Here is a 25,260-nt window from a genome sequence, read left to right on the forward strand (position 1 = left end):
TGTCTTCCCAAAAACGGACTATTCTGTGTTCATTAACTGATCCATATTCCTGCAGTCAAGCAGCACATTTATTTTTATACATTACACCTCATTATGAAGAGTTTCAGCTGTCATATGAGTCATTTCTATAACCAATGGATGAATTTAAAGTCAGCCTTTGTTCCTACGACGTGGATAAGCGACAGAACTTCTGTCAGTCAGGGATTGTATATCAAAAGAACAAAGTGCCGACCTGTAACTCACTCAAAGGGCTCCTTAGAGTTTCAGGCTTAGCCATTCACCGCTAATAAATAATCTTTGGGGAAAAAAGGCAGTTTCGATATGGACGACATTACACTGGGCACTTAGAAAAAAACGTTTTGTAAACATAGACCTGATAAGAGAAACGCTTTGTATTCCTGCCCATTTCAGTTAGCGTCAGTCTCGGCCACGGACGTCCCTGGTCCATTTAATCATGGTTTCCGGTGATCGATAAAGGAAGATGAGTTTTGAATAAAGCTCCTCTTCCAGCTCCAGCTCTCCAGTTTCACGCACCTGAATTGTTTCCATAAAATGGATTAGCATAGAGGAAAATGAATGGCTTTTCTTTGCCAGTGTAATAGAAAAGCCAGAGACTGACCAGGAATATGTCCACACAAAGCTTCAGTATACGGTCGACGCACGGCAGCTCCTCAAACATGATGGAGTGAGAGATCTCACTGAAGAAGCCTCGGACAAACTTTCCAATGACCAAGACCACGGAGACGTACAAACCCATGATTCTAGAAAGATGACATGGAAGCAAAACAAAATCAACGATCCGTATCAAACGAATGTTAATGGACACCCCAAGTGAGAGTGAGAGAGCGAGCGAGAGAGAGCGAGAGAGAGAGAGAGAGAGCGAGAGAGGCTCAGCAGGGGATCAAACAATGATGTATATTTTGCTCTCATCATCATCACCACCACCACCACCACCACCACCAAATTCCTCACCCATATCCAGCCAGGAAGCCAAGACTGGGTGGACTGACTTTGTCGTTGAATATGATCATGGACAGGAGGCCGCACGCGGAAGGGGCGCAGCCTCCGATGGCAATGTCCCACCATTCCTGTTTGCCACTGGAGTCGAGCGAATTGTCACTCTTCAGCGACAGGGTGATATTCTGGTAGCCTTCTTCATTTCCTAAAGCAAACAACAAAAGCGTGTGGATGACACTCCACCTTGCAGTGTAGTATGCCCCTGGAGGTGTGATTCGATTGAGCATATGGAGAGAACGCAAATATATTACGCTTGTTGTGACCTTCGTATAGTTGACTGGCGGGTTTGGCCTCTGCTCCGTTGGGCGCCCGGATGTAATTTGGAAACATATTTGGAACGTGCCTGGAAAGAAGACACGTTGCCGGTCAATTGACGTCGACGGACTCCCAAACATTCTGGTCGTCTCTGCAAACTTACACCGGCTTGGTGCGATTGCCGAGAAGAAGAGAAGCCAGGTCGGCCCTTACGGGGTTCCCCGGTTCCAGGTCGATTGAATGTTTGTCAAACGTGTGCTCCACGGTCCCACCTTTTCCCAGGTCCCTGTTTGAGATTAGCAAGCGGTTCGGGCTTAGGGTTGGCCGGCTGCAAATGAAGGTGAGGTGGCAAGACAAATGCTTGCCATTCTCAGGGTCATTAGAGGAGAAGACCATTTGTAATTGTAACGTAAAGTCAATGTGGCCACAACAAGGATGTTAGCATGATTGCAATCCTCTTTGTTTGAGAAAGACAGATCGTCAAAATCAAATCTAGTGCTTTGTAAGAAGAAAAGCGTTTGGACCTTTGGAAATTCCACGCCAGACGCAACGTTAGGTCAGCGGGGCTTCCCAACAGTTCTTTTATGACTTCCTGTCTGCTCGGGGGGCTTATTCTCCACACCGAGCCCGAACTGCCTTCAATGGTGGCCGTCACCACGTCCTCGTAGCCGTACAGAGAAATGAACTGCATAGCCACCTACAAACCAAAATCAAAAGCGGCCGAGTCAGTCCTTTCTCTTTCTTCCTCCACTTCTGCCTCGCAAGAGGACTCCGATCGTAACCCACCGCATTGTTCCCAAACTTCTTGGTGAGGTTTTCATATTCCACCTCTGTCAAGGGTTTGATGGACTGCTGCTGGACACTCATGGTGAAGAGAGGCTGCGCAAACAAAAAACAATGCGCCGTGGTAAACAAAACTCAAACAAATCAGACGTGTTCAGCAAAAGTGAACAGAACATATTTGTAAATAAAACATACAAAGAGGGATGAAAGACCTGAATCAAATCAAACAGACTAAAAAGATGACATAAGGCGGATGGAAACAGGGTACCGACATAGTACGTCAAGATTGCAGCGTGAACAAATTGCACCATTGTTGAATGAATAGCCACGGCGAGCGATTACCTCGTAGCCTCCGAGCTTGACGGTGACAGTCACGTCGATGGGGTGGTTGACGACACCCACCACGGATCTGACCAATGAAATGAAGAGCAGCGGAAACCAGATGATGCACACCAAGAAGATGATGATGAGTCCGCCCATTCCGTATTTCACCATCTTCTTTTTCTTTTGTCCTTTGGGCTGGGGATATTTCTGGACAACGTAGTATATGTCACGACATTGCTCAAGCTATGATGCTTTCTCTCAATCGTTAGAAAACAGAAGATCAATATGCCAATCAAGATTTGCTAGCGTTGACATTCCCAAACCATTCCCTCCCATCAACGGCCAGCTCATTTTGGAATCGGTCCCGCCCGATCGAGAGGCCACCTCACCTGCTCTCTTTAATGGCATTTTGAAAAGAGGAGGCATAGGGAGATCCAGAAAGGCTCTCCGAGGTTCTTACCTTTTCAGTCTCACGGCTGCATTTGATGATGAAAATGTTGGCGTAAATGTCCTCCACGCACATCCAATCGGACAGAGACAGAGTGGTGTCCGTCCAAACCCAGTCCATTACCGCCCGCAACTCTACAAGGAAAGGAACCAGACGAAAACTGCACGCCAACACACACAGCGCACGCTGTCAACTGTTTTCCACAAAACACTCGGACTTGAAAAAATGAGCTCCAATTGTTCATACCCTTGAAAGAGAAACAAGTTGAGGTGGCTGTAGTTTTTAGTCAGGAAGTTGCCAAGAATACGAGTCGGGTAGCCGCAACGGATCTGGTACGCTGACAGGGCAAAGTAAATACACTTGACAAAGTACCACAGCTGGGCCACAAAGTTCTGATTGAATCTCCTAAAAGTAGAAAAGGCGGTAAGGGCCGGCCACTGCCACATCCATTGGGAAAGTCACGGAATAACAAAGAAAAAAACGGACCCTTCAGTGACAGCAGGGAGGATAAAGAACATCCACAGGTGTATCCCCAAGACGAGAACAACCTTGGAGAAGAGACAATGGTCAATGGGCTGCACTTGGAGCACGCTTTGAGACCTCGCGCTGCTGACATGGCATGGCATGGCAGGAGCAAGCGGGGCTGGCTGTCAACATACACATCCACTTTTAAAGAACATGCATCTGCCAATTGTATTCACACCCATCTGGTAGAAGTGTCATTGCCCGCCAGAGAATTGTGCAGAGTGTCTTGACTTGTTCAGAATCCAAGCAGGGCTTGCCAACCTGGAAAATGAGCTTCCCCAAGACGGCCTTCCGCAGGTACAAAGCTCTGTCGATGATCATGGTGGTGAACTGGATGAGGAGCATCACCAGAAAGGCTTCAGGAACTTGGTCCTCTGACAAGCTGGAGGCAATATCAGCTGCTGCGCTGTGTTTCTAACAGACAAAATGCAACAAAGGGATTCAGGGACGACATCTCTTGTCCTTACACACCGCTCGCTCGCTCGCGCGCTGTCTCGCTCGCTGGCTGGGTGGCTGGCTGGCTGGCTGGCTGGCTGGCTGGCTGCACTCCAAATCAAACGAGAATACTTCACATATAGAATGTCTCAATCTCAAGTTCTGAAAGCAACGCTCACCCCGAAAGCCCAAAATCCAAAGACGATGACGATGAAGTCGATGACATCGGTCAAGAACATGAGCGCGTAGACGTCAGCGCCGACACGATAATCGGCTCGGAGAGTATCCAGGAAGAAAGCCCCGACGGATCGGTAAAGTCCCCGAATCCTGTTCAGGGAGACGCAAAACTCGATTTTTGGCTGCATCCCAGTCGTCTCATGTGTTCAGAGGAACAACAGCGTTATTTTTGCCTTTGTCTCGTCTACTTTTGCTCGCCAGCTAACTTCAAGTGTGAATTGTATGAGAGGAAGAAAGAGGCGACTGGTGAACTGACCCGGAGAGAAAGGCTTGTTTGAGCTTGCGTCCGGCAGCCCGTATCCGATTGGCGGCTGCTTCTTTCCTTTTGCCTTTCTTCTTTCTCGTCGTAAGCGCTTTGTCGGGGGGAGCTGCGCTTTCAGTGGCGGCCTTCCCTGGAAAGAGACCGACATTGACTTTGGTTCTGTCCAAGTAGCCTAAGATCAACTCAAGTCCATCAAGTGAGAAACAAAAGTATATTGTAAACAATTGGCATCCATGAACCAACTATGCTATTACTCTGCATCAATTGACAATTGTTATGCACAGACCGCAATTCACGCAGTCATTGAAAAGGAACGCGTCCAAGTGTTTGTGCCGAGTTGACGAGTGCGCCGCTGACCTCGAAGCTCTCTGGGTTTCTTGCGCAAGTGGAGCCCGCTCTTTTTCCGCGTCATTTCCTCAAAGACCTCTTTGCTGCTCCCCCTCATTTGCTCCTTTTTCACGCTTGTGGAATGATTCCACCCGCACACGTGCTCCTGTGTGTCCAGGGATGCTGCTGAGTCAGCTGGAAAGAGCTGACGGACAGAAAACGAGTCAATCAAATGGCCAATGCTTGTCAGAGTTTGAGTTGCTCCTACTAACTACATACTATTGACACACGCATACCTTTCCACGTTGTTCCAGGTTGAGCTTTTCTGTGCTCGACGCCGAGTTTAGCGTGTCATCTTTGTTTTGGCCTTTTCCTTCCTTGCCCTGACCCGATGAGTCACTACTTTCTTCCACCAAGGGGTCTTTGTGGTCCCACAAGCCATAACGCTGCGTACACATACGTGCATACGCATCGTAACGCAACACGTTGCAACGCATCGCAAACGCGCGAAGGATGTGGCGGCATCGTTGCGCACGCTTGAAAATACGCGCGCTGAGCTCACTGCATCAGTTCAGCCACGAAAGGCTACGCAGTGACCTCCTGTGGGAGAAATCCAATCTACAACTCACCATGAGCAAAGATCTATGGAAGAAGAGAGCCAGCAGCTGGAGGAGGTCGTATCTTATGTAAGTGTCCGTTTTCTCCACGCCGAGGATGCGCGGTAGAAAGAAAGGCTTGTCTTCGTTTAAAGTCATCTCGTAATCACTGTTCCAGGGAAAAAATCCAAACTGAAAAAGGTATTTGATCACCACCATCACCTGGAGGGCGACAACAGAGAAGAGAGCCCTTCATTGGCGGTAGGCCTCAATTGATGACTTTCCTGGTGGGTGCACCCCTTCCCTTCCTTTTGGGGCTTTATCCCTCCAAATAATAAAAGCCCTCTTTCTTATGAAACGGTCCAATTCTTCTGCGTCACTTGCCGGCTAAAACGCACACTACCGTAGCGGTACTAAGTGGTGGATTCCAAACAACAAGCGCACGTCCTATGTACGTAGTATATTGAAATATCGATGACCCAAGACCCAAGCTGACTGAGGATTTTTGATCCAGATTGGAGTCAAGCGGGACCTACCTCTGTGTAGATAATGGCTGTCATCCAAAATGTTTTGCTGGGTTTGGGCACAGTCAGCATAGCCCACAGAAAGACGCTTATGGGCAATACCAGCGATATCACAGAGGCGCTGACCACGTGATTCAAGATGATGATCAAATAACAAACCAGCTCCGAGTTGGCCGCCAACACATTGTATGTGGCAAACAAGAGCTTCAGTGTGCGGTTTTGCCTGTTGTAGAACACCGTGCTTTCTTCCAGCTCTTGGATCAAGAAGTCCCTAAGGAGGCAAAAGAGAACGTCACAACCAATCCCCTTTCATCTGTAAAAATGTCTGTCGGCCGTGTACTCAAGGAGGAGGCAAAAGAGCATGTCACAAACACACACCTTTCATCTTTGCAAATCTTGTCTGTCGGCTGCGTACCTGTCTCCGAGCACTTCGCTGGCTGTTCTGGAGTGTCGGCGCTGTTGTACGAATGGGCTCTCAGCTGTCAGGTGGCTTCCAACCGGGAGTTCTGGACTCAAGAGCTTTGCCGTGCTGTCGAGTCTGGGTCTGGGAGGAGACGAGTCCTCCGCAATCGGTGTCTCCTCCAAAAGGCTACAAACATCAAGCACACATCGCATTGGTTTGCTCGGATCCACTGTTAACTTTCAGGGGAAATGGATCAGAATTGCAAGAATTTCTTTTTTTGCTTTGCACTAACCTGTATTGATTGCTCTCAGTCGGCGTTCCGTAGTATCGTGTTGGGCTCTCGGCGCCTTGAGAACGGTCACCCATGGAGCCTGCTGCTGTGCGAGGAGGCTGCCAACACAAGTGTTTCAGTCCGGGACCTCTTATTACGCTACATACTACTATATGCCATGAGATGCTATGTTGTGTTTACTTGTTCTATCTTGTGTATGAAGAAGTAGCGTTCGTTGCACAGAACGGCCGATGTTTCCCTATACTGCTTAGTCAGCAGGTTGAGCCACTGGGTCAATCCATCCATGATCGCCAGTACTATGGCCCATAAGAAACGTACGATATCCAAGATCCTCTGAACAATCTCTCCGCGACCTGCGGGAGACAATTCCATAGCCAAAATGACAACGTTTCCATTTTCAAAACACCACTTCTGGTGGTCAGGGTGCAAGGGGGAGCTGGAGCCTATCCCAGCTCAGCTGACATCGGGCCAAAGGCAGACTGTAGCACTCAAGTTGTCACCTCGGGGCTCTTTTTTTCTTTTCTTTTCTTATTTTTTGAAATACATGCGACATTGCCCACGAGAACAGTGAAAAGTGACAGAATTCCCTGCAGGAACATTCGTCAGCATCCCCGCCAACTACTCAGTCCTAGCAGCGGCGGCAGCAGCGGCGGCAGCAGCGGCGGCAGCAGCGGCGGCAGCAGCAGCAACAACAACAACAACAACAACAACAACAACAACAACAACAACAACAACAACAACAACAACAGCAATCAGGAGGCTCGCCAGGAAAACATGAACTTACCAGACTCCTCCGCCGGCTCCTTTATTTGGGGATCTTCAAACACGTCATTGTCCTCGGAGCCTACAGAAAGGGACACGGTTGTCATTGGTTGGTGATGTCACGGTGTTTGTTCATTTGCTTTGTCTTCTTGCAGAAAGCACAGCCAGACGCCTCCGGATTGGCTGCAGCCTTGCCTTGCCTTGCCTTGCCTTGCCTTGCCTTGCCTTGCCGACCGACCCTTGCGAGGCCTGCGGCCAGACAGTATTCAACATTGCGGCCCTCTACATCCCGCAAATGCGCCTGCACCTGTCACGGAGCAGGATTCCTCTGGCCAAGTGTGCGGTGTGGCACTCCCGTCCTCGACCGGTTCACGTCTTCTCTGCGGCCTTCGCTTTCGCTGATGTTCTTTGAGAGCTCTTTTCACATTGTTCACCCACGCCTGATAAGCCAACTGGGAGAGCAAATCAAGGAAGCATTGCGACACGTGGCCGCAACAATACGTATTACTTACAAGAGCAGTGTCTATTTTGCTGGCTATTTGAAGTTATTGGGGCCCAAGCTGCAAACGCTGCCAGGACCCGAGGGCTTTTGCGATTATTTCTGTGCCTGACCTGATAGGCGGTCTGTTTCGGAGGCTTCGGCTCCTCTGACAGCGCTTCACATTCCCCCTCGCTGTCCGATTCAAAAAGGTAGTACCACCCTGAATGCAGCACTGTGGGAAAGGAATGACATACGACGTTTGTCTTCTTAACGACCTAGTAAGTGCAAATAGGACAACCGAATGGCGTTTCTCAGACCTGTTGCGTGGTCGAGCCACGATTGAGACCAGCTTCCGTTCTTTCTCTCCGTCTTCGTTTCTTAGAAACACGCATAAGCACCCACAGATATTCACACGCACGTAGTGCATCACCGCCAAAGTGGTTTAGTCTGTACGTTTCCTACCAGCACTCGGACTCCGGTTGTCTTCTTCACTAACTTTATGGCCATCTCTGTACCTCTGCTGTTTCGAGCGAATTCTTTGCATTCTGCCAGATGACAAAAAGAAAAGAGATTAGAAGATTTTTGGGGGGTTTCCCATCGATCCCCAAAAGACATGCAAGCTGCGGTACACAACATACACCAATTCTCAAGGGTGACCAAACGATTCGGACGTAAATGAAGTCCTACGTATCTATGTCGATGCTGATCTCGGAACACTTACGATCTCTTGAGCTGCGATAAGGATTTCATCTCGGCCTGTTGGTGTGATTTGATGTTCTTCATGATAGTGGCTTTGAAGAGCTCAAAGCCCCTGCCATTCAGAGAAGAAAACACGAGCCAAGACGTCATTGGCATTGAGACTGGAACGTCGAAAACAGTTGACGACAACAAATGATGTAAACGTTCACGCAGAGCTGACGCGGTAATAAAAGCAGCGGTGCCAGCGGCTGACTGGCTCATTCTCGTCTAACAAACGAGCTCTTGTCACATTGCCCTTTTGGCATGTGTATGTGTGTAGACACAAACTTAGCAAGCATGCAAAAAGAGGGCAAAAATCATTTCACGTGATTTTCTTGTCCCAAAAGAGCAAAGGCCAATCAGTATTGATTCTGTTGTGTATCTTGGGAGCGCTTACCTTGAGGCTTGTTTGCCAAATGCCTCCAGTTCCGCTACAACATGGAAGAAATAGAAGCTGAGGAAGACCCGTCTCTGCAGCAGCAGGAAGAGAAAACAAATGCTGTCCCAGATGATTCCAGCTTCCTCGATAGGGAGGCTGCACTTCTTATCACTGACTAAGTTTGCTGTCAAGACAAAGAACAACGCAGTATTGACCTACATGTACACCATGGATTGACGTACGTATGTATTATTATCCTGGAGGCGAGGCTCCAAGGCGACCACCTGCATCCCAGACATCAATTTAGCCTTGTCTGTTGTATTTGTTTTTGCAGTTTGATGGAGAGAGAGAGAGAGAGATTTTTCAGTTGATATCTTTCTGTTTTTTCCCCGATCGTTTTTGGAAAACTTGAAAATACGGTATCAAAATACTTAATAATTGTACATCAAAATCAATATAGAGTAGTACATTGATATCCACCAATATCAAATAGGTCTACGACGATGGCAATTTTCAGTCACATGGCCTCAGTCTTACGCATGACCGTGCAACGTATGTAAGTGATCGGTCATAATGCAATAATACTGGTCACTCATGAACACAATAACGACGACACTTACGATCGTAGTATCCCTTGACTGTGCAGACTAAACTGAAGAGCTGGATCATCCAACAAAAGCCTTTTTGCATCTCAATAACAAACACGCATGCCAGAATCTGAAACAAAGACATCCATCAATCCAAATCAAATACAAATCAAATCAAATCAGCATTCAATCAAAGAGAAGAAGCACTGTCATAAAGTGATACAGGTGCAAGCGGTTTGGTATGGAGCCCGCGAGTGAATCTGAACGCTGTTACGTGCTTGCAAAAAAAAGTCACAACACGGTCACCCTCTCCACCGCAAAAGCCGATTCCGTACTTACTGATAAAATATTTTTGGATATGATGACTGTCACATTATAGATGATGAGACAGTCCCACATGGCAAGGCGCGTCCTGGAGGCTTGGACTAAGAGTTGGGTCCCAAAGAGCAAAAAAAAAAAACAAGCGAGAAGGTATCCCAATCCAAACACAGAGACCCGAGTCGCTCCGGTCATGAAAACCACTGACAATACAAACCAGAATAAGTGGCGGAAAACCAAAACCTTAGCCATGTCCAGGTAACTCCTGAAAACAGGGGAGGGGGAGGGAGGGAGGGAGGGAGAGAGGGAAAGAGGGAGAGACAGAGAGACAGACAGAGAGACAGAGAGAGAGACAGAGAGAGACAGAGAGACAGAGAGAGAGAAAACGTTACTCATACAGCAAAAGTAGCCAGGACAAAAAGCGCAAACAGTCATATTGCAGACTGGGGCTTTGTCCTAGGCCTGAAATGTGCCGTCACGTTGAAACATAGCCATCTAAACCAGAAGAAAGCAGCTCTCCTTAGAACAATCCCATTTACCTGCAGTTGACAAAGTTAGGCGCAGGATTAAGCTGTCCACCTTTCATTGGTTCAGGGTCGTCTGTATTGTCTCCAGCCAGACGCACCCACTCCTCACACTGCTCGCATTTAAATACTTTCCACTGCTGGGATGCGCAAATCAGAAGCATAAAATCCACTGTGGAAGAGACAGAAGCCATTAGGATAACGAAGGAGAGAGAGAAAAAAGCAAAAATCACAGATACAAAATCCAATCAACGTCACACAACCTATGAGGTTTTTGGAGTTGGGCGCAGTGTAGAAGTCTGGCAGATAAAGCCATTTGATAAGAGCAGAGTTCATCAGAAGCGGGGTGTTCCACCTCCATGGGTAATCTACAAGGAAAACAAAGAGACAAAATGCAGATTTGCAGATGATGAGGATGAAAGAAAAGAAAACAAAACAGTGGTTGGATGGCATGGAGGGAGGGATAGGGAGGGATAGGGAGAGATAGGGAGGGATAGGGAGGGATAGGGAGAGATAGGGAGGGTGGGGTACGTGGCCCTATGCCTCATTAAAAGTGGCCGTTTTCAAAGGCATGTTGATTTGGATGTCACTTGTCGTCGTATTTTTGAGGAAAATACATTCAAAAGTAGAAATATTATCCTGATCAAGTCTCACCTTTACACAGAGCGGGTGGTAAACCCACACATAGAACATATTGATAAATGGTGAAGATGGCCAGAAAGACACAATATTTTGGCCATATCCTCGCAATGGCCGCCCGACGTCGTCTCACCAAGATGGCCACCAACCAACAACCGTGGATTATAACCAAGAGGTTCATCCGTTGGCCGATCACGTTCACAGTCATCAGGAAGCAGATCTTTAGACAAAAACATAGTTGACTCGTTTTGGGGTTTTTTTTGTCCCTGGGATAGACGCTCTTCAGAGAAAAACATAGTGGACTTGTTTTTATCTGGGATAGACGATAAGAAAATGTGTCTCGTAATTCAACTGGCTGAATAAATCAGAGCAAAATCCACATTTGACGACTAAATAAGGCACACAGTGCTTTCACCTCTAATCCAAACTTGTAGAAGGCATAGTTGAGCAGGTACTTGAAGCAGGCGAGAAGGCCTTGGTCTAAAGTATCCCTCGTGGCGTCTGGGAACAGAGCAGGTACTTTGGAGGGGGCTCGTCGCAGCTGACGATAGTAGTGGGCCTGGTGGCGATACACTGTGGCCTCAAACACCAGCAACAGCAGCACGGCTAAATGCTTCTGGAGAAACACGTCAAAGGGTCATCAACCAGACCTGTCTGCTGCTCGCATACACTGCTGCAACTACGTACATACTGTCTGTATATAGTACCTTGCTATAGGCCAGTACACTCGCTTCCTTCCTGATGCCAAACCAGTCGGCCGGGTCCACCGGCGCCTTGTACAAGGACGAATTCAGGATTTCCCTTTGTAAAAGGTTGGTCTCGTTCACAAGCGGCTAATGGCAAAAGAGAAAGAAAGACAAATGGAATAAGTGAACGGGCGCAAAGATAGAAGAAATAGAAGTGGCCGTTTGTTGTAGGCAGATCATTGTGACTCGCAAGCTGAAAAGGGCCTCGGGGTGCGCTGGAGCCCAAGACAGACCACACCCCGAAGCGCTCACAGAGCCCCAGACCAAGAAGCAATCATCACAGCCACCTATCGACAGCGAGCCAGTGATTGCGTACTCTGGCCGTTTGTGCAATACCTACCAGGCTGCAGTTGTTGGAGTACTGGGTCGGGCTGACGACGCTAAGCTGGTACAACATTTTACACATGATGATGACGCACACCCAGATGGTGGACAGGCTGGAAGCCATGGGTCGGAAGCCACTGAATGGCATGGCCAAGGACCACAGCGTCACCAGGACCAGGTTAAACACAGATGGCTACAAAAAGCACAAAAAAGATTGGATTCCTCAAATGCACATTGTGGCTGGCTCGCGTGAAGCTTCAATTCACTACACTGCCCTGCTCTGCTCTGCTCTGCTCTGAGATGAGGTGCTTGCTGGAGCCTATCCCGGCTGACATCTACACCCTGAACTGCCATGTCATATTCTTCGGGAGAAAATGATTTCCACAGTTATTTCAATCAGAAGCACCTCCCAGCATACGGTTACAAGTGGAGTCAAAGGAGCTAGTACGTAGTATAATGTTTTGTTGTTGGCTGAAGATCATTGCCAATCTTGTGTGGAGAACAAATAACGTGATTTTAGCTTTGATGTATCTATTTACCTCTTCAAGTGCAACCCACACAGTGTAGAGTGCCACCATCTTAGTGATGTGAAGGTCCAGAAGAGTCCAGAGAAAGACCTGAGCTTTGTTGAGAATGTCCGAGAACTTGTCCAACAGGACCAGTAGCCTGTCAACCACCAGAGTCCATTTACTGGGCATGAAGTCCACTGAAAAGAAAAGCAAACAGGTCGCCATAACATTCGTCAAACTTTTGGGAAATTCACTCTTGTGTCGTAGGTGAAGTAGAGGAAGTGCTTTACAGTACGTACCTTTGTCGTCCGATTCGTCGACAGTAGCGGTTAACGGGGTCTGCTCGCAGCTGCTTTTCCTGGAGGGAGGGAGGGAGGGAGGGAGGGAGCGAGGCAGAAAACAATTCCAAGTACAAAAAGTAGCAAAAGTCACACCGGCCCAGTACCCAAAGTCAAAAATGTACCAGCGGACTTACCGGTGAATCGGTGTCACGTGTTCGGGGTCAGTAATTCTCATGAAGGGCTTGTGGAAATAGTGCAACTGCAGAATACAGGCCAGCAAGAAGAATCCGGGGATCATAATACTGGTGAAGAGCTCGGAGAGGGCAAAGGTCTCCAGACCGATGGCTGTGAGCCTTCGGAGACAAAGGCGGACTCGATTGGATGGACCGCTTTGGAAAAATAACAAGACGCTACAGAAGATCATACTGTTGTTCGGTGAGTCCGGTCAAATTCTTCCAATAACCAGGGAAGTCTTCAAACTGGAACGTGTAGATGGAGATCAATACCAACATGGTGTAGGCCACGACCAGCCACCAGAAGAGCTTCAATAGACGCCTCCAGACAGAGTAGTAGAGCTTAGAAATGCAGAGACCATTTTCATTAAGATCATTATGGGGGGGGGCACAGAGGTGGCGAGAACAAAAAATAAACAGATTTTGTGGATTTTACAAAGCAGCCTTTGGTGATTTGATGAAATATGGCAAACAGTGATTAGACCGGAATCAAACCCGCAAGCGGTGATAGAAGGTTATTTTCCAAACACTCTTGTCATTGTGCTAATGTTGGTCTATAGGACCCTGAATATTATTGAAGCTAATACGTATCACAAGCAAGTCATTTCATAGTGCTAGTAGGAGCTTGTTTTTCTATTCTCACCTGATATATACAGAGGCAGAGGAGGAAAAGCAGCATGTAGACCAGCTTGTAGCCAACAAGTTTTCCCACAAAAGAGACCATGAGGAACATCCCGGCACACACATAGATCCAATACTTGGCATAGAAACTTAGCACCAAGCCTCCCAGGACCTTTGGCAGGGATTGGTTTGTGGAATCCATCCCTTGACAGGTAAAAGAGACATCTTTGGTGTCATGCAAAGGACCTTTTTTGGCCCGCACGCAGTATGAAATACAAAGTCGGAATTATTTGTACAAATGAACAGTTCTTCTAATGTATGTACTCGATATTTGCCATGTCTGTTATCACAGACGTGATGTTTTGGAACGAGTACCCAAAACAACTGCGATAAGGTGTTCCCACCCCCGCATATACCATGACACAGTGTGCGCAACAATGATGGCATTTTCTGATTTTGTCTTTTTGAACGTTGACGTGTATTAACATTGATGTTTAAAAACACAACCTGTTGAAGTGACTTCTTCTAGTGGTGCGGCTGTTGTCCTACTCTTGCTGAATTTTTCCTTCACCGACTGACGTACTAAAAGCCAGAACGTTGACGTGAACAGGAGCTGAAGGGAAAAATACGTCGATGGGTTGCGATAAAACTTTTTGTTTTTTTAAACAGATTGACACAAAAGTCAAATGTGTGGAAATATATGCACCTTCTAGTGGATATACAGGCAAAGAGCACGTCTTTTTTTTGTCGTTCAAGAAAGCAAAACTGTTGGTCATACCATAGCTCCCAGTCTGAGACAGGGGTACTGGGCTTTATCCAACCCTAGCTGCCTGAGACTCATGCTTCCCACGGTGGTCGGCAGTTCCGGCGCAAGCTCCATGGCCCAAACGTATTGCAGACAACACAGTGCCAGCGCGTAGAGCAAGATGAACGGAGAGCAAAGCATGGCTGCACGTCGTCTACAAACACAAGACGAGTGCAGAGAATTGAGGTACATGCGCAACGTACGTGTACGCGGCGTATATGCCTGTGGCGTATATGCCTGTGGCGTATATGCCTGCGGCGTATATGCCTGTGGCGTATATGCCTGTGGCGTATATGCCTGCTTTTCAACCTAGCACGCAGAATCCAGATGAGACAAGCCCACAGGAGCAGCACAAATGTCAGCCAGCTGTGGTACGTGATGCTCCAGACCTGGAAGAGCAACAGATGACATGTTGTAACAATTGCTTAGTTCAGTCGACAGCCACGTGTTGACATTTGATGACCCTGATGGCTTTTTGTCATGGACTATGTACGTATTCTCGCTCATTGCTTTGCATCAATAATTACCATCATCGCTATCAGAGCGCAAACGTAACTCTGCTGCATGATTGTCTTGGCCAGCATCGAAAGGGGGCTTTCGGACGGCTGGCCGGCAGCAAAACCTGTTGAATAAAACACCCGGCACTTAGCGCAAAATCAGAAAGATACAATCCTTTCCTTCATAAGCACCTCACACCGCGCTAACCAGGAGCCCCCGCCGACGGGCCGCTCGAGACTAGTGGCACGTTCCCACTTCACGTTCGCTCGCCACGGGATTTCCTTCATGCGTGATTGCCAGCGCATAACAACATACTGGCTATCATGAGAAGAAAACCTACCATTTTGTGCTGGACCTTCCTCTGCCACACTTCCCCCTTGACTCTGCTCTGTTCCCACACACAAGAGCATGCGCTGAGAAATGGGGGGGGGGGAGAATTTGTATGATATAGAATGAGATCTTTCAAATCATCAGTCCTGACTCTACCTGTGCGTCATCTTCACAGTCGTCATCCCCCCTCTTTTGATTCCACGCGCTCAACTCTAGCGTCTCGTCCTTTGGTTCATTTGCATTTTTCACCTGCTCTTGCTTGTCTTCCTCCTAAGGAAAGAAGAAACAACATGATTCCGGCGCTTCGGTTCTGAAGTCCAAAATGGGTTTTCTACCGCTCACTGTAGTATGTGCTCCCACAAAGACAAGCAAGCATTCATATCAAAATCACAGCTCAACATTGACTCGATCATGTTTGACTGTGGTTAGTGACTTTCCAATTTTACTGGTGTGGAAAAGCGTTGTCTGGCAAGAGCAGCACCCAAAGGCTCGCACCCAAGAATCAAGAAGGGTTCAATGTTTAACGACAACTGTAGATTTGCAAACTCGCAGTCCAATGACTCATTTGGAATGGCAGTTAGGAAAGACAAAGCAAGTTAACTGTTAACAGAGACCTGGTTCAGTGCTCCATGGCCTCCTGTCTTCAGAACCATTGCTGAGATGACGTAGAGAAGGAACAGTATTCCCGGGTTAACATACACCGGCCAGTCATATTCCGTGTTGAGGCTGAAGTCGTACGGTGTCGAGCAGTTTCCAGGTTTGATAATGTCCTTCAGACCAAAGAGCCTTAGGAGAAACAACCCAAAACAGAAAAGACGACGTCACCATCTGACCCATCTGCGTAAATTGCCTTGCCTGCCTGCATTGTTTGAGCATTTGCTTATTTTGGCAGGCAGGCAGGCAGGCAGGCAGGCAGGCAGGCAGGCAGGCAGACATGCAAACCACTGAATCCATCTTATGCACGTAAACGCATAATGTCCCCAAAGATACACTTGACTGCAGTTAGTACCTTCTTGAAAATGATGACTGTACGGCTGTAATCTTACCTTGCCCACAGACTGCGTGGTGGAAAGAGAACCTGGGCCAGAAGACACTGGTATAGGTAGAGACAAAGAATGTGGCCAGCGGTGAAGAAGCCCACCATCACATAGAGCGTGTTGAAAGCCAGGGGACTCAATGGAAGGTGACATGCCCACCACGTGCAGACAGCCAGGAAAAGCAGGAAGTAGACGGCTGAGAAAGCCGAGGGCAATGCGATTCCTAGAGAGAAACAAAGGCAAAAGCGCACATGCTAGAAAAACACTTGATTCGTCCACTCACATGGTTCCCATACAACAGCCAACTCGACTGGCTGAAAGAAATTTGAACGCAGGTCCCACCGGCCAAAGCAAGTAGGCTGACGGCAAAGATTCTCCAAAGGTCCAGCAGTACTTTATGGACCACGGCCTTCAGACGCTCAGCCAGCTGCTTGGCCAAGGTTGCCGTCGAAAGATCCCGAGCGGCGTCGCAAGGAAATAATCCTTGGTCATCCTCGTCCTCTGATTCTTGCTCACTTTCAGCCTCGTCGTTTGTTTCTTCTTCTTCTTCTTCTTCTTCTTCCTCTTGCATCTGTGTGAGGGACAGGACAGTATTTAAGGCTCATCATGAAGCCCAAACTAAATTTGATCCCATCCAATGCCTACTATTTACTGGCATTGCCAAATCCCCCCAAATGATCATTTCACACGATAACAACTTACAGTGGTAATATTTGCTGCAGCCAGTATGTCTCGGGTCATGATTAATCTTCTACAAAGGATGATGGTTAACAAAGAAATAGCACACAGCACCAGGTCGGGACACAGTAGGCGCAACACAGTCCAAGGATCCTCCAGTGGAAGCCTGAGGAGAACACATTTCATATTGGAGCCTCGGGATCCCCCGGGATGAGCTGGACCGACCAAGCGGCATACCTGGACAGTCCGATATGTCTGCTTATGGTAGCCATGTGCGAACAGTTGTCACCAATAGCAATGTTTAGAGGAGGATAGGTGTATAGGACGGTCTGGAAGCAGACATGAGCGAGTAGAAACAGCAGACTGGTACAAAATATGGCTCTGATGAAATGGCCGGTATGTCCTGAAAGACAAAACACAAACAACATGAACATGTTAAATGGAAGAATAAGGATGCTATCAGGGTCCTAAATAAGCCTTTCTGGCGGGGCACCATGAGTAATGCTGTGGTTGTCCTGCCAGCACCAGCACCAGCACCAGCCCCAGCACCAGCCCCAGCCCCGGCCCCAGCCCTGCATGTTTGACACAAGTGGACTGCTGGTGGGTGCATAGGCACAAACACCAGTCCAGAAGGATGAAGGGATGCTAGCTTCCCCTCCCATCCCATCCACCAGGGTGAAGCCCAATGTACAGGGGCCAAACCGGGGGAGTTATATGTGCGTATATGATGAGTGCGTCTACAGTGACCGCTTTTGAATGTAACCGTTGATAGATGACAACAATAATGTTCCATTAGTTTGATGCAAGTTGAAGAGAAAACAAATGGTGTGGAGGGAGCCATGCCTGTTTCGTCATACGATAAGTGGCTTTTCTCAGTCACACGGGCGGGCGGGCAGGCGGGCGGGCGCTCTTACCTCTGATGGTGTGTTTGTTGGGACACAGAAACCAGGGCAGCAACAACAGGTAAACAAAGTAGACCAGGGAGAGTACGTTGTAGCGAAGAAGACAAGCTGCAAAAACACAAATGAGCAACAGCATATTTGCAACTGATGCGGCACAAGGAGAATGGAAATGTATTTACAGGTATTTACGGACCGGTTTGGCCGGTGAATAATGACAAAGTTCTTCGAAAATGTTGGTGCATACACTGTTCTTAAAAAAAAAACAAAAAAACGTCTGAACGTGTGAAAAAAATTGCGGGGGGGGGGGCGCTCGGAAATAGTCTCGCCCAGGGAGTAATTCGGTTTAGAACCGCCACTGAGAAGGGGGAGTGCTCGCAAATACACTGTGCAGTCTGTTATTAACAATCAGAAATCTTACAAATTACAATTAAATGAATTATACTGAAAGCTGTGTTGCTAAATAGCTTGAAAGCCAGGTGTAGGGCACACATATGGTTTCTGTCAATCCCAAGGTAAAAATACCTGACATTTCATTTCATATTACACGTCAAATGAAGTGGTTTCTCACACGTATACCAAAATGGAAACTTTTTCAAAACTACGGATTATGACGCATCACAACTTGCACTTACTATCTGCCCATAACCAAGTTGAGCGATGTCTTGTTAAGATGTGCCCTACATGTTTTCCAAAGATAGGGAAGGTTGGAGGTAGTTGAAAAGAACACAACTCTTAAACAAATGTTACGCCCTCAAACATAACGTTGATGTCACATTCAACGTGTTCCTGTAGAAAAGGCACATGACATGACGACAGTTCGGCTTACGGAGCTTGGAAAGTACTGCACGAGAACAATGCCACACTTGTTGTCTTGACTGTTTTCATCCATTCAAAAGTTCGACTGCTTACCTGTTAACAAAACGACCGGCAGAAAAAAGCAGTAAATAAGCCAAACAGTCACTTGAAGATCCATGTCCCAGCAGGTCAATATGAACGCTGATGGCTGCGAAGTTTCGATCAAATGTTCACATATTTCAAGACCAATGATTGTAAGTTTGCCAAGTTGTTCAAGAAGCAGGAAACAGTCCCGGTAACGTTGCTAGTGTACTTTGGAAGGCCACGAGTTCCAAATGCGTCCTTAATTGTCATATCGCCGCCCCTCGGTGCCGATTCGAAGCAGAGGGAGGCGACTCATTCCGCTGGTTCTGCCGGCAAGGAAAAGGTTGACTTGCGTGTCTTCCGCTGGAAGTGAGCCCAGCCGAAGTCATGTGGATGGAAAAAGTGATTCATGGGCCTCTGAAGGACGTTCATATTGGAATACTTTATAGTTGCTGCCTGGTGGTGGTTGGTCACCTCGCCTCTGAAAATTGTTGTCCTCGACGTCTGCAGTGAGCGCAGACAAGTGGAGCATATAAAACAATTTATCCTTACTGTAACTTAGTTTTCATTTGAATAGTTCCTTGGAATGACAACCATTTTCAACTCTAAGCAGTGTCCACCTGTGACAGTCTCCACAGACGGTGAGCCTACTATTGTTGAACGGATGCCCCACCTGTTACAAATCATTTCCAGTTTGCAAGTTACTAGCACCCTCTAGCTCAGGCGTGTCAAATTCATTTTGGTCCGCTACAGCAGAATGAGTGTGCGCGCACACGATATATATTATCATAATACGTTTTTTTAATGCTAGTTACTCATTTTTATGGATTGTTTTATTATTATTATTGATGCTGTTTCAAATGTAAAGGTTTCTAGGCGGTCAGCTACAGTCTTTTCTTCTTGTACTTTGTGTCACAGAAAGAAAAAAAATATATATATATATACACACACACACATATATACATATACGTATATATATGTGTGTATATATATATATATATACACACACACACACACATTTATATATACACATACATACACTTTTTTTTTTTGACCTAGTGTTCTTGCCGTCGTTTGCGATTCAGGACGCATGCGCGCCTTGGATCGTGCGAGGGTCGTCATAGACTGTATGCTTAAGACAAGCGCAAACAGCAGCCCATGTAAGTGGACATTGAGGATCAGTGTGAGACACTTCAATGGAAGGACGCTCAGAATCCCAAATTCAACTGCTTCGTCGGCATATCCATGCCTTTCCAGACTTTCCTAAGAAGGGCATCTTGTTCAGGTAACAAACAGATCGATCACTCCTCGAACGTTTGCTGTATCTGATCTATTACTCCTAATAAGGCATTAAATGCACGAGTACCAGGAAGCAGGTTTTGGAGGTGAAGAGAATTCTGAACTTGCTCACTTCTTTTGTATTTTTGTCAACTTGTGCAGATATGACTGTATACTTATAAATGAAATAGGAACATATTGATTTTCTAGCAAATTTTAATGCCACATTCTGGACTGCTATTTGACCTAATACTGGTGTAGCTCACTGATTCTCATGAATATAAAATATCCATTTGTGTCTCTCCTCCAGAGATATCGGTCCCATCCTGAAGGAGCCAACTGCCTTAACAGCAGTTATTGACCTCTTTGAAGAGCATGTAAAAAACAACAAGTGGGAGGTGGATCTGATTGTAGGTAAGAAGCCTCACTTCAATCACCATCTAATGTAGACGATCTGATTTGCAAGAGATCTGTACTATTGTAGTGGCTACCAAACGTTTTGGCTCTCATCCGAACGGATTATAAAAAAAATAAATAAAAAAAAGTAGCTCAGAATTCTTATTAGTCACAGTAGTGCCCGCACTGTTATCAGGATGATTTCGGCAGAGTACAAAGCCATACTATGTTTGTGTTTGACTGGTAGGTTTAGATGCGCGTGGTTTCCTCTTTGGGCCTCTTCTTGCCCAGCGGCTGGGAGTTGGCTTTGTCATGGTCAGGAAGAAAGGAAAACTCCCAGGAGCCACCGTGTCTGTGGCCTACGATTTGGAGTATGGCAAGGTACCAGCGCGCAAGAAGTTACACTGCAAACGCTGCCGAATGTGTGGTGAAGCCACGACATTTCCTGCTTTAATAGAAATAGTAGTGGTGTCAGTTTGACCTTAGTAACGCCGTGAATGCAAGCCCCCCCCCCTTGATTTGTTTTAATCGCATGATCAAGGCTCACTTTGGCCTGGCCTGATCTTGCAAGAGCGGAAATAAACATGAGTCATTGGTGACACCAGTGCTGGCTTGGTAAGCACACATTTCTCCTTTTGTTGCCTACGCCAGGAAGCAGGGAGACAGTGTCATGCATTACAGTCCTCCTTTTATTTCGCACTATGCTAAACTGTGTAGTTCTGTTCTAATAAAAAAAAATTTTTAAAAAATCAGCGTTTAGGATTGAGAGGTAATTAATAGATTTGACTGTAGTTGGGAATTTTTTTGTCTACTCGGGACCAGTCCGCAGTGGACATTGCCACCGCATCGGGTTCTAGGTATCCATCCAATTTATGGTACGGTTTCAGGCAGAAGCAGAGATCCAAGAGGATGCAGTCACACCGGGGCAGAAAGTACTGCTTGTTGATGACCTTCTCGCAACTGGAGGTGAGCTCTTTTATTTGCTGTCCAAGCCAAATGTTTCTCTGGGCGGCATTCTGAATGTGTTTTCAATGCTTCTCTAGGTACTCTGTTTGCAGCTTGTGAACTCCTGAAGAAACGACACGCCAAAATTCAAGGCTGCATGGTGGTGATTGAGCTGACGGAACTGAAAGGCATTGACAGACTGAAAGCGCACAGTGTATTCTCTCTGGTTCAGTACTGACCACAAAATAAATACGATCTTTTCAAATGAATAATGACAATTCATTGATGGAGGTATAGTGAAAGTTAGTAACTCAACAGTGTTCAAAAGTGGGTTTGTGAGGCTGTTTTTAACCCTCCCAAAAAGCGTCACGACCGCCGCGCGTGTCATTCATTAAGAAGTAAATGGAGCCAAACATTCGCCTTCCTGTCCGACGCGATCTTTCTCAGATGACGTGAGGTGTTTTTGTTCCTTTAATTTTGGCTCGTTAATACTTGCTCACAAAGCTATCAATTATCTACAGCTATACCCGTATAAAAAACTGCAAGCAATACAATAAATTGAGGGGAACAAAACACGATTCCTTCAACAGTTGCATAGCAGCCCTTAATGAGTGAGGTGAACGAGTTCATGCTCACCAAATTGCAGTTAGAATTTCTCCTCTTGGCCAAGGTTAAAAGTCAATTTGTCCAGAATGACACTCAGGTCCAAGTGCTTGTTCAATTTAAGGTACGAGTCCTTCCTGACGAGATGTATGGAAAGCCACTGGGGGTTGAGCTCCGCCAGCAATCGAATGTGTTTCTCCATTTCACCTAAAGAGAGAGAGAGAATAAATCCTTTAGGAGAGCGAAACAGCGTGCACTTTTCCAGATGATACACAAACAAAAATCTTTTTGGTGGCGACTAACCTGAAGTGAAAGCCGATCTGGAGCTGGTGATCATCCGCTTACAAAGGACTTCCATATTTAAAGCTTGTTTTTTTTCAGACACAAAAACATTCCGAAGAATCCGAGCTAGCTCCCCGAGCCGGGACATCATGGAGAGACGTTCTTCCTGAGATGGACTTCGAGTCATGGCCGCCTGCAGCTTCTGGGCTTCCTTTGCCCTAATCTACAAGAAAAAGAAGCAAATTGTGTCATGCGGCACACATTTGCACACCGTTGACCTTCTCCATTGAAACAATACACACAAGACTCGCACGCAAAACTTCCTTTTTTGGTTGACTGGATCTGTCGCATGCCCAGTTTGCCAATACAGCATTTTAATTCAATGGCCACGACGTCACTGTTTGCGTTACTCCCCAACAAAAGTGAGGCGAGGAGAGGAGAGGAGAGGAGAGGAGAGAGTTGGCTTGGTCCGGACGTCGATGAGCGAGACGAGCCTTTTTTAGACGGGACCGACTCGTTGGGAGTAGGCACAAGGGTGCGCTAACAAACGACTACATGGTATCGTGATAATTATTGTGTCAATGGTGCGGCGACGACGACGACGACGAAAACAACAACAACAACAACAGTAAACTACTTAACTACTTACTCTGTCTAACAAGGACTGCGACACTCCATTCAGGACTTTTGGAATACAAAGTGAAGCTGATGTTTGCTCACGGGTCACATTTTGTGGCAACGTCTCTTTTTTATCTCCCGCCTTCTCAACCAGAGAAACCAGTGCTTTCTCCATCTGGGGGAGAAAAACAAAACAAATCCCATTTCACATCCTCTGAAAATGGGTTAATAATCTAGAAAATCCATTTTGCCAGACCTTGGGTGTGATGAGAGATTGGGCCTTGTCCAAAACCTCCTGTGCAGTTGCCAGTTTGTCCACGCGAGGAGGTTGCGGCAGTAAGCTTGCTTGCACAGCTGGGACCGTGTCCACGTTAAAGTTCGGGTGCCAGCGCGTCAATTTGTCTTCTGGCACGCAAAGTGGAGGTTTTAACGAGGAGAGGAAAAGCTGCAAATGAAGGGATTGGGTTTGAAGACCTCAGTTTGTTGCCAAAGCAAAAATACGTCCAACTGACCTTGTGGTGCTGTTTGACAATGGAAAGCAGCTTGCGATGGAAGATGCGTCGTCTCTCCAAAAGATCAGAGGCCGTCAGTGCGGGTCGACCTTCCTTTTGGCCTAGAAATGATAAATGGGCATTGAGTGGATTTATCAACATCCACTGGCCTAGACAATCTCATGAGCAGATGACTTGCGGCAAAAAGCAAAATAAAAACGATTGGCTATTAATCCATTTATCTTACACAAACGCCAAGAGAGAAAGTCTTACGTCGACAACAGCTCAAAATGCCCTTGGCTTTTCCAATGTGGACTGACATGAAGTGGCCACAGAGGGCTTGGAGCAAAATGTCACATGCCACAGTCAGCGAGCAAGATGAACCGGAAAGGTTTACTAACCACAGAAAAGTACAGGTTCCACAGTCAGCTGGTAGCTGCTTTTCTTGATACAGTTGTTGTATGTCGGGATGTTCTTTTCCTGTCTGAAGGCGTAGGCCTCAGGGAAGACCGTCTTCATTTGGCCTATGTGGTGTTCTTCAAAGCGTCTGCAGATACCAAAACGATACAATTGTAAATACGCTAGCATCCAGCGACAGCCATGCCTCCCTGAGAGCGAGTCCCTGCTTCCAGTGCGCTCACGTTTACCTGTGCATCATGTCCTGGACTCCCTTTTTGATCTTGGCCAAAGTGGCAGTCTCCAAACGGTTGAAAAGCATGGCGACCACCGTGTCCGTGTTCCTAAACATCTCGGCCAGCACCTTGAAGTGGTAGGGCAGGGAGAGGCCCGGGGGAGTGTCCTGGGCTAGGTTGTGATACTTCTGGTATGCTGGTTGGTGAACCCTGTGAACGGGGGGAGGGGGTTGACTTTGCTATCTTGGACTGGAAACGTTACTGCATGAACGAGAAAAATGCCAAGCTCACCTCTCCTCAAATTGCTGTAACTTTTCATCCTCTGAGTCTTTCTCCTTGACCTTCTTAGCTTTAGCTGCAAGCTCTTTGGCTCGCGTCACAGCTGCCCATGACACAGCGACGGAGGATGAAACGGATGATGGCGAAACACAAGTCGTGCCGGAGTCATCGGCATGTTTTTTGAGCCCCCCAAGGAGCGGATTGTGGGACGTAATCGTTTCTCCACAATGAGCCTGAAAGAGGCAGTGAAAGTTTTTGGCAAGCTCATACGTCGTACATTTAGCTAAAAAAGAGGCGGCAACATTGGCTGGGAACCAAAACACTACCTGTTCGTTGGGATGAGCGGGGATACGTTTTTTCCTGCTCAATTTGGTCGTTTTTGCTTGAACCTTCCTTGTGTCGAGAGAACAAACTTCCATTTGACGCTTCTTTGCTGCGCTGTGTTCCGTGGAGCCCAACACGGCGTCCGTCCCAAGTTGTGCATTTGGAGAGGTTCGCTTTGGAATCCGAGCTGTGGGGGGGTCATCTTTGGGTTTCTTGCAAAGATCAGACGTTCCTTTCGGTAAACTTGCTACTGCGTCGACGATTGGCAGGAGGTCATCGCGGACTTGACTTGGGGACGACTTGGAGAAAAGGTCTTCGTTTGAAGAGGAAGAGGCGACTGCTCTTGTTTTGACCGCGCTGCTTTTGGACGAGCCACGACCAGCAGTAGCAGCAGCAGCACGACTCGGTTTGACCGAATCGACCGTCCTTTTCTTACGACGAGAGAAGAAATCTGTTACCAGAACCTGCGACATGATTCATAAGCCCTGTGAAAACTTGAGCAGCCTAGAGTCGTAGCCGAATGAAAGCCCACCTGGCCGGTCGGTTGTGATAAGAGGAAGAACAAACAATTTTCCCGCGGAATGGAATAAACCGCGCCCACACATCCGCCCCGCCCCTACTACGAAGGGTGAAGCCACCAACGGCCATTTTACGTTGCCAATCTCTAATCCCGTCCGATTGGAATACTATTTAGCTTTCTCCCTCCGCCATGT

General features: G+C 47.1%; 3 protein-coding genes across 8 annotated transcripts; 1 reads left to right on the forward strand and 2 right to left on the reverse strand.

Annotated features, from left to right (window-relative positions):
- Positions 1-50: 50 nt before the first annotated feature.
- piezo1 (piezo type mechanosensitive ion channel component 1 (Er blood group)) lies at positions 51-19,354 on the reverse strand. Of its 5 annotated transcripts, none has more exons than XM_088384077.1 (54): positions 18,730-19,351; positions 17,833-17,928; positions 17,156-17,321; positions 16,943-17,084; positions 16,583-16,811; positions 16,250-16,463; positions 15,818-15,989; positions 15,360-15,473; positions 15,214-15,286; positions 14,903-14,997; positions 14,685-14,764; positions 14,349-14,529; positions 14,078-14,183; positions 13,593-13,774; positions 13,143-13,291; positions 12,911-13,069; positions 12,735-12,793; positions 12,466-12,632; positions 11,943-12,119; positions 11,564-11,689; positions 11,272-11,469; positions 10,872-11,076; positions 10,481-10,585; positions 10,233-10,389; positions 9,715-9,958; positions 9,409-9,505; positions 8,807-8,972; positions 8,393-8,482; positions 8,134-8,216; positions 7,989-8,048; positions 7,803-7,903; positions 7,498-7,642; positions 7,213-7,272; positions 6,609-6,781; positions 6,429-6,526; positions 6,149-6,322; positions 5,746-6,004; positions 5,243-5,431; positions 4,910-5,059; positions 4,644-4,818; positions 4,281-4,416; positions 3,967-4,114; positions 3,614-3,766; positions 3,314-3,375; positions 3,074-3,232; positions 2,840-2,987; positions 2,398-2,586; positions 2,059-2,151; positions 1,797-1,969; positions 1,436-1,558; positions 1,269-1,360; positions 973-1,162; positions 620-761; positions 51-534 (listed from the first exon to the last, which is right to left on the reverse strand). In XM_088384077.1, the coding sequence occupies exons 1-54, from the start codon at positions 18,791-18,793 to the stop codon at positions 418-420; spliced, it is 7,605 nt and encodes a 2,534-aa protein (XP_088240203.1). In that variant the 5' UTR covers positions 18,794-19,351; the 3' UTR covers positions 51-417. The 5 variants fall into 5 exon arrangements, with proteins under 5 accessions (XP_088240203.1, XP_088240202.1, XP_088240204.1 ...); XM_088384076.1 differs by having other exon boundaries at positions 11,272-11,472; XM_088384078.1 differs by having other exon boundaries at positions 1,281-1,360; positions 11,272-11,472; positions 18,730-19,350.
- On the forward strand, positions 19,031-21,590 carry aprt (adenine phosphoribosyltransferase). 2 transcript variants are annotated; one of them, XM_088384114.1, is made up of 6 exons: positions 19,031-19,340; positions 19,785-19,984; positions 20,288-20,391; positions 20,621-20,754; positions 21,261-21,339; positions 21,417-21,590. In XM_088384114.1, the coding sequence occupies exons 2-6, from the start codon at positions 19,896-19,898 to the stop codon at positions 21,554-21,556; spliced, it is 546 nt and encodes a 181-aa protein (XP_088240240.1). In that variant the 5' UTR covers positions 19,031-19,340; positions 19,785-19,895; the 3' UTR covers positions 21,557-21,590. The 2 variants fall into 2 exon arrangements, with proteins under 2 accessions (XP_088240240.1, XP_088240241.1); XM_088384115.1 differs by lacking the exon at positions 19,031-19,340 and having other exon boundaries at positions 19,782-19,984.
- Positions 21,045-25,121, reverse strand: cdt1 (chromatin licensing and DNA replication factor 1). Its single transcript, XM_088384097.1, has 9 exons — positions 24,550-25,121; positions 24,236-24,456; positions 23,960-24,154; positions 23,714-23,859; positions 23,334-23,434; positions 23,078-23,266; positions 22,853-22,996; positions 22,225-22,426; positions 21,045-22,128 (listed from the first exon to the last, which is right to left on the reverse strand). Exons 1-9 carry the CDS (start codon positions 25,018-25,020, stop codon positions 21,965-21,967), a joined length of 1,833 nt encoding a protein of 610 aa, XP_088240223.1. The 5' UTR covers positions 25,021-25,121; the 3' UTR covers positions 21,045-21,964.
- Between the last annotated feature and the right edge of the window lie 139 nt (positions 25,122-25,260).

The sequence above is a fragment of the Syngnathus floridae genome, chromosome 9 (genome assembly GCF_059516105.1).
Source record: "Syngnathus floridae isolate MCC-2025c chromosome 9, RoL_Sflo_1.0, whole genome shotgun sequence".
Classification (NCBI taxonomy): domain Eukaryota; kingdom Metazoa; phylum Chordata; class Actinopteri; order Syngnathiformes; family Syngnathidae; genus Syngnathus; species Syngnathus floridae.